The 8,162-nt window shown below is 40.7% G+C and overlaps 1 protein-coding gene across 1 annotated transcript; it reads left to right on the top strand.

The window, feature by feature from the left end:
- Positions 1–1,362: 1,362 nt before the first annotated feature.
- Positions 1,363–6,498, top strand: LOC131994817 (uncharacterized). The gene is made up of 2 exons (XM_059361717.1): positions 1,363–5,427; positions 5,467–6,498. The coding sequence occupies exons 1-2, from the start codon at positions 1,363–1,365 to the stop codon at positions 6,427–6,429; spliced, it is 5,028 nt and encodes a 1,675-aa protein (XP_059217700.1). The 3' UTR covers positions 6,430–6,498.
- Positions 6,499–8,162: the final 1,664 nt, after the last annotated feature.

Genomic DNA, 8,162 nt, shown 5'->3' with positions numbered 1-8,162 from the left:
TGAAAATTGAAAAAAAGCAAAAAAAGAATTTTTTTTTCTCTTTCTACTATTTTCTTTCTCATTCTTACTATATGCATCTAAATTTTGATAATTTCTTTCGGCATACCCAAAAAAAAAAATAAAATTATTTTAAAGTCACATTAAAAAGCAAAAAACGCGAAAGTCCAACAGCCAAATCAAAAACCGCTACAGTGACTTTAAATTGCATGGTACGTGTGGGTGCGAACAACCAATAGCAGCCAAGAACACAAAATTTGCCAAGGAAAGCTGAGTTCATTGACCCACAGAAGAAGAGAGAGGGAAAGTTGCCGACAGTGTCTAGTTGAGGCTATTACAACTGGTCAAAGATTGAATGGATCATAGAGCATGCAATAGAAAGGGATTTCAAGATATTATTTGGGGATTTAATTGATGCCTTTGTTACCAAAAGGAAAACCACTGATAATACCCAGAACGCAAAAGTCGAATATTTTAAATATTCCCTTATTTTGAAACATATATGATCGCTGGGATTTGAAAACGCTTTCTTAATACATTTATTTGAAAGTCGCCATAATGCAAAAAAAAAAAACAACAATAAAAGCTTAGTATTTAATTGGCCATCTTACGAAAATTGCTTATGAAAATTCTTATTGGTTGACATATAAAACCTTCACAGGAAAGAAATTATATAATTTATCATTTGCATTGTCTGAAGTTTAACTTGTTTTTTGGTGGATTAAGGACTTAGCGAGAAACCGAGTATATCCTATCAGATTTCATAGGTTTGTGAACCCTAAGGAAACAATTTTACGACGTTTTACATACTAAAAGCTGCGCTGGAATAAGGATTGATTCCAAGAACTTGGTTCGTTTGGTTTATCACCTTTATTTCTCACGTTTTATTTTCACGATATATATATTCAGCAAAGTGTCCCTACAATCGTGATACAAAATTATTTTCAGTTTAATTTTTTCTGCTTTATGGTCAGCGTATTTTGGCCAAGTTTCGCCACTAACTTGGTTACCATTCTGATATCTATTTTGTCTGAATTACTTTCACATGCAAACTGCCAGATTATTTCCAAGGATTTGAAGATAATTAGGATTTCACTTTGTGATTTTTGGAATTTTTTGATTTGGAATTTGAAGATTTCACCTTATAAACTGATTTGACTGTTTCCTACCTGATTTCTATTGTTTTGAGATTTTTTTAATAAAATGGCTTCGCAAAAGTTTATTTTCTTTTCTGACCAAGTGGTCACTTTCTGCGCGAATTTTTCTGACATACCACTTGAGGATCATACGGCCTCCGGTCTACAAGTGGAATTGGACGATTTGGAACGCCGTTGGCGTCAGCTTGTTGGCATATATGAGGCTGAGATGACATCTCAGGACCCGGCTTACACTGAATCTATACGCACGTCCGTACATTCGAAGTTTTCAGAGTCTTGCAAGGTTTACAAAAGCTGCAAGGCGTCAATATTGGACCTAGTTCAGATTGAAAGACAGAAGCTGGAAAGTGCCACACAGCAGAAAAGACCTGAAGCAAAAGTCGTAGATGAAAGTGGTTACGCCTTAAAAGTTCCTCCTTGTGATACGGAGTGCTTTAGCGGTGGCTATGACAAATGGCCTAGTTTTAGGGATATGTTTACGGCCATTTATACTAAACATCCCAAGCTATCGGCAGCACAGAAACTGTTCCATCTCAGGGCCAAGACTCGCGGTGAGGCCAATCAAATTGTAAAACAATTTGCGCTCACCGATAACAATTTCGACTTAGCATGGGAGTCCTTACGGCAACGGTATGAAAACCATCGTATTCTTGTCAATCATCAACTGAGGAAAATTTTCGAAATCGATAATGTGACTTCGGAAAGGGGAAAAGCTCTCAGGAATCTACAATACACTGTAAATAACTGCCTTGCGGTCTTAAAAACTTATAATATTTCGGTAATGTCATGGGATCCCTTCCTAGTGTATTGGGTTTCTTCGAAACTGCCGGAAGAAACTTTAACAGCATGGGAAAATTCGATTCATGACCACAAGAGGATGCCAACCTGGTGCCAGTTAGACGATTTTATATCGAAACGGTGGAACATGTTGGAATCGATTTCCGACATGAGGAAACCTTCCAGTACTTCATCGACTGCCAATAGGTCACAGAGTTTCCACACTAAAACTGACGCGACCTACCGTCCGTGCAAAGTATGTCGCCAAAACCATGCTTTAAGAGCCTGTCCCAAGTTCAAATCGTGGTCGCTTAGCGAGAAGCAAAGATTTGTAACTTCTAATAAGGTCTGTGAGAACTGTCTCTCTTACGGTCATAGCGAACAGAACTGTCAAAGCGAAAATGTTTGTCAAAAATGTCATAGAAAACATCATACCATGCTACATCCAGAAACAAATGAAGCGCAGAATCGTAATGAGAATACGAGGCCAATGAACGTAGAGGCTGGCTCCAACCAACGGGTACCTCAAAATCAGTCAGCATCCTTCCATATAGATACATATTATGATGAACATCCATCAACGTCGGAGGCCGCATACCCAGCGCCATTCAATGTCCAATCGCATTTCCATGACTCCGGAGAAGGAACTGTCTTGCCTACTGCCTTGGTAGAAATAGACCATTTAAATACACTTTTTACTGTTAGAGCATTCATCGATCAGGGTTCTCAGGAATCATTCATTTCAAATAGGATAATTAATAGACTATCGATTCCTACCAAGAAATCCTTGACAAGAATATCAGGACTAGGAGGAATTGTTCTTGAGAACTCCTCCAAACTGTGTCATATAACATTGAAGGCACGAACATCTGATTTTAGACTGCGCACATCGGCCATAGTTGTTTCGGGCTTAAATCACCTTATGCCAGGGGTTCCAACACCGGTTTTAGACTGGTCGAGATTGAACCGCCTGGAACTAGCTGATCCAACCTTCTTTAAACCTGGGTCCATAGATATGCTATTAGGTAGCGACGTTTTGCCGTCGATTATCAAATCTGGTGTCCAAAAGAACATCTCAGGCAACCTATTGGCACAAAATACTGAATTTGGTTGGTTGGTTAGTGGTCCGCTGAAGACTCGTGCGGTTTCAGTTTTCGCTTCCTGGATAACGTCTCCTGACACGCTGAATGAGGACATTCGGAAATTTTGGGAGATAGAGGAGGTTCCTGTTTCAAAACCTGTGTCCGAAATTGATGCCTGGTGTGAGGAGTTTTACCGGAGAACCACAACTCGCCTGCCAGACGGAAAATACATGGTCAGACTGCCATTTCAACAAGACCTCCCCTCTGAAATGATTCTCGGGTCTTCGAGACGCGCCGCAATGGGACAATTCCTTAGAATGGAGAAAACTTTAGCAAATTCTCATGCGCTATCATCCGAATATTCTAAGGTTCTATTCGAATATTTGACTCTAGAACATATGGAGCTGGCCCCACCAGTTGAAATACATGAGAATTCTCGATATTCCTCCTTTTACTTACCACATCATGCTGTAATAAGACCTGAGAGCGCATCCACCAAAGTAAGGGTGGTTTTTAACGCTTCCAAAAAATCTTCCACCGGCGTTTCTCTAAATGACATTTTGTGTACCGGCCCGACTCTTCAAAATGACTTAATGAATGTAATACTACGCTGGCGATTCTACAAATATGTTTTCAATGGCGACATCGAAAAGATGTATCGCCAAATTTACATTCATGAAGATGACAGGCCATTCCAAAAAATACTGTTTCGGAAATCGTCCTCTGAGGAAATTCAGGACTTTTATCTGAAAACTGTTACATTTGGTGTAAACTGCGCACCTTATTTAGCAATACGAACGTTATTGCAACTGAGTGAAGAGGGGAAGGCTACGCATCCAAAAGCTGCAGACATTCTTCAGCATCAAATTTATGTAGACGATATATTGTCTGGCGGGCACACAGTAACAGAAGCGCGAACCTACATTTTGGAGCTGATAGATTTGTTAAGTTCTGCTGGATTCCCATTAAAGAAAATGACTGCAAATCACCCTTCGATACTCCAACATTTACCCCCCGAGGATCTTCTAACCGAAGACTTTTTAAAATTTGAGGAGACCAGCGAAACAAAAACGTTAGGCATACGATGGAATGCCATGACTGATCAATTTTTCTATAAGATAACGAATATATCTGTTCCTTCGTCCCCAATAACCAAGAGGAAAATCTTGTCAATTGTTGCAAAGCTTTTCGATCCAGCAGGCTGGCTGTCTCCAATCATTGTATTGGCTAAAATTCTAATGCAGCAACTTTGGATAGATGGGACCGAATGGGATGAGGAGGTCAAACCGCATTCTTTAGAAAAATGGGATATATTCATATCTAATCTCCCCGAGATAGAAAACTTGAAAATCCCTCGTTGGATACGTTACTCTCCTGAGGGCAAGATTCAAATGCACGGATTTTGTGATGCCTCAGAAAAGGCGTACTGTGCCTGCATTTACGTTATAACAACGTCTGCTACTAATGTTACAACTTCATTCTTATTAGCGTCTAAAAGCAAGGTAGCCCCATTGAAGACAATCAGTTTGCCAAAGTTAGAGCTTTGCGGGGCAAGATTATTATCCAAATTGACAAAATCTGTTTGTCAAAATTTAAGCTCAACTGTATCTGAAATATATCTGTGGTCTGATTCCACAATTACCTTGGCTTGGTTACAAAAGCCTCCGTTTCATTGGAAAACATTTGTAGCCAACAAGGTTTCTGAAATCTTGGACAACGTTGGTAACGTCAGCTGGAGACATGTTCCAACTAATGAAAATCCGGCCGACATAGGCACTCGTGGATGTACCGCAACCAAACTTAATGAAAATCCTTTGTGGTGGCATGGCCCACCTTGGCTAGTAAAATCGACGGAATATTGGCCAAAACAAACCACGTACAAAGAACCAACACTGGAAAGGAAAATTGTGGTGTGTCAAACACAAGTTCATGCACAAGAGGTACTAGAACGGTTTTCATCTTTGGATCGAGCACTACGAGTCATTTGTTTTATGTTTCGATTTATTCGAAAATGTCAGAAACGATATGATGGCCATATCCAAGCTAATTTTATTACATCTCAGGAAATTCATTTTGCGAAATACAGACTGATCCAACTCGCCCAGATGTCACACTTTCCTGCAGAATATCAGGCCGTAGAATCTCGCCAAGCCATAAATTCTAAAAGCAGGCTTTTGACACTGAACCCGTTTTTAGATGAAGGTGGACTGTTGCGTGTCAACGGCCGCCTAGCGAATTCGGACCTGAGTTACAATGAGCGCTTTCCCATAATACTGCCTGAAAATTCGAAATTTTGTAAACTATTTATCGATTTTACGCACAAAATCCTATTACATGCTGAACACCAAACCATGCTGCGTAACATTCGGCAAGAGTTTTATGTTATTCGCTTGAAAAGTGCAATACGACACTGCGTTCGAAACTGTAAGATATGCACTGTGTACAAGCACAAGGTTAGAAACCAAATAATGTCTGCCCTACCCGCTGAAAGGTGTACTTTCTCTTTACCTTTTACTCACACGGGAATCGATTTTGCTGGACCATTCGAATTAAAGACGTCCAAAATTCGAAACGCCAAACTACAAAAGGGTTATGCTGCAATTTTTGTTTGCTTATCGACGCGTGCTGTTCACTTAGAGGCCTGTTCGGATTTATCGACTGAAGCTTTCCTCTCCACTTTTAATCGCTTTGTAGGAAGAAGGGGTTTTCCTAAAAAGGTTTTTTCCGACAACGGAACTAACTTCATAGGTGCAAATAGAACCCTTGTGAGGGAGTTCAAGGAATTTCTGAAAGCTTCTGAAAAATCTGTTATTGAGAAATATGGTATGCACGGGTTTTCTTGGCACTTCATACCGCCCCACGCTCCACATATGGGAGGCTTGTGGGAGGCGGCTGTGAAGAGTATGAAAACACATTTTCGAAAGGTTGCCTCGAACATGAAGTTCACATTTGAGGAGTTTTCCACCCTTTTAGTGCGAATTGAGAGTGTACTGAACTCGCGACCACTGTCTCCTATCAGCGAAGACCCCACTGATCTTATTCCACTGACTCCTGGCCACTTAATTAGAGGGGCCGCTTTGATGGCCATACCTGAGGAATACTCAGATAATTTATCGTTGATGAATCGTTGGCAAAGACTGAAAACTTTGCAAATACTGTTTGCTAAGAGGTGGAAAAATGAATATGTATCAGAATTACAAAGAAGATACAAATGGAAGACTACTCAGCTTAATTTGGAAAAAGACGATTTTGTTGTCGTCAAAGATGACAATCTTCCCCCCACGGAGTGGTGTCTGGGAAGAGTATTAAAAGTTTTCACTGGAAAAGACTCCAAGGTTCGTGTTGCGGAAATACGCACACAGAATGGAACACTTATTCGTCCTTTAGTTAAACTATGCATTCTACCCAAAGCCTAGTCGTTAGCCTTAGTAAAACACGTTCACACACTCAATAAAACTTACATTCTAGCACATCATCTAGCGCACCAAAATGTCGCATTTGTAAAAATCGACATTACCTTAAAAATTGCCCAGAGTCCCAGCGCATGTTCGTGGCCAAAAGACGAGACGTAATAAGAGAAAAGGGCTTCTGTTACAACTGCCTTGGCACAGCTCACACCCGGAACTGGTGCCCATCCAGAAGCAAATGCATGGTGTGCCAGCTTAACCACCATACCATGGTTCACGTGGATAAATCACCCAACCCTAAGGCGGCAAGTCAACCCAGGGAATCATCCAACACTCACGAGTACCACCGAAGCCGAACTAGCTCCCATAAACCATCATCATCACGGACCAAAAAACAATCGAACAATAGGCAACGAAGTTCACCACAAAACAAGAGAACCAGCAACCATAAGCCGCACTTTAAAGAACGGTTGAGCCGACGTTCTAGAGTTCATGTGTTTTTGCCTACGGCTCTAGCTCGTGTTCGAACCTCTGAAGGCCCGGCAAAGGCCAGATTACTACTGAGTTCAGGCGAAGTTCAGACGGTGATACTCCAGGCCCTGGTAGACAGATTGAATCTTCAAACGATAAAAAGGGACAGTAAGACTTACTGTACCCTAAATTTAGAATCTTACCATGATCCGATGGTAAAAATTCAAGTAACCGGCCTTGTTCACTCCCGTTTCCATACAACTCTTCCAACAACTACAACGGCAGCAAAACTTCGTACAATTTATGACACCCTGCATGACTTAGCCGATCCACACTTCTGCAATCCATCAAATGTCGAAATTCTGCTGGCCAACGATAATTTACCAAAAATATTAAGAGCTGGAATGATTCAAACGTCCTCAAATATGCCGATAGCTCAAAGCACCATCTTTGGGTGGATCATCTCTGGAGCTTGCCATTATTAAATTGCATTCCTGCAAGGCGGGCGGCATGTTGAACCCAGTTCAACAACAATCTTTGCCGTTCTCCAAAATCTGCCCCATTTTAGTCATAAGAACATGAATTAAATGAAATTATTAAAATATGAACTTTTTCATGACCCTTAACATAAATACCAATATATGAATTAATATTTGCAATATGGCAACCCTAGCCATGTTAACTATTGTACTAAATTTAAACACACATAGCTGTCTTCTTCTAACTTTAAATTATATTGCTGAAATACATTTTTTAATGTTAACCGATACATTTTATATGATGCCTTGGTTACCTTTGCCACTGCCATCTTTTACTTGTGCAGCAGCAACGATAGAAAGCGGTAAGGGTCATCAGGCTAATAAAACTGTTCATCACTTGGAAACTGAAACTGTGCCTATTTTCTTCATTTTTATTTGGGTTCCTTACACTTCCGGGAGATTTAATTCCATCCAACTACAGTCCACTAGAAGGGTCTACCGGAGTTGTACACTTGGTCTGCTCGTCTTTGTCTTCCGTCGGTGCATGGGCACAAATAAGGCTGATGTTGAAGAATTTGGCTTTTATGCGGATTGTGGCTAGCCTCTCATTCACCGGAGTAAAGCTGGAGACAAGGTGTTTCAGTCTCCGTCTTACCACAAATCCGCAGCCAAATTCATGTCTCGTGTTATGGCAGCTATAGTATAGTTTGTCACCATTTGGTGTTGTAGTGACGCCATTCCCAGTCCATCGCACTTCCTGTAAGGAAGCAATATCTGCCTTGTATTTCTCTA

This window comes from Stomoxys calcitrans, chromosome 2 (assembly GCF_963082655.1).
Source record: "Stomoxys calcitrans chromosome 2, idStoCalc2.1, whole genome shotgun sequence".
Classification (NCBI taxonomy): Eukaryota; Metazoa; Arthropoda; class Insecta; order Diptera; family Muscidae; genus Stomoxys; species Stomoxys calcitrans.
Note: the sequence above shows the minus strand (reverse complement) of the source record. Positions and strands in the feature narration are given on the sequence as shown.

What these genes read in the sequence shown, in the direction of transcription:
- LOC131994817 (XM_059361717.1), top strand. Translation starts at nt 1,363, where the DNA reads ATGACATCTCAGGACCCGGCTTACACTGAATCTATACGCACGTCCGTA. An exon ending in AAAGTGCAATACGACACTGC is followed by an intron (nt 5,428 to 5,466) that starts GTTCGAAACTGT and finishes TACAAGCACAAG; the next exon opens with GTTAGAAACCAAATAATGTC.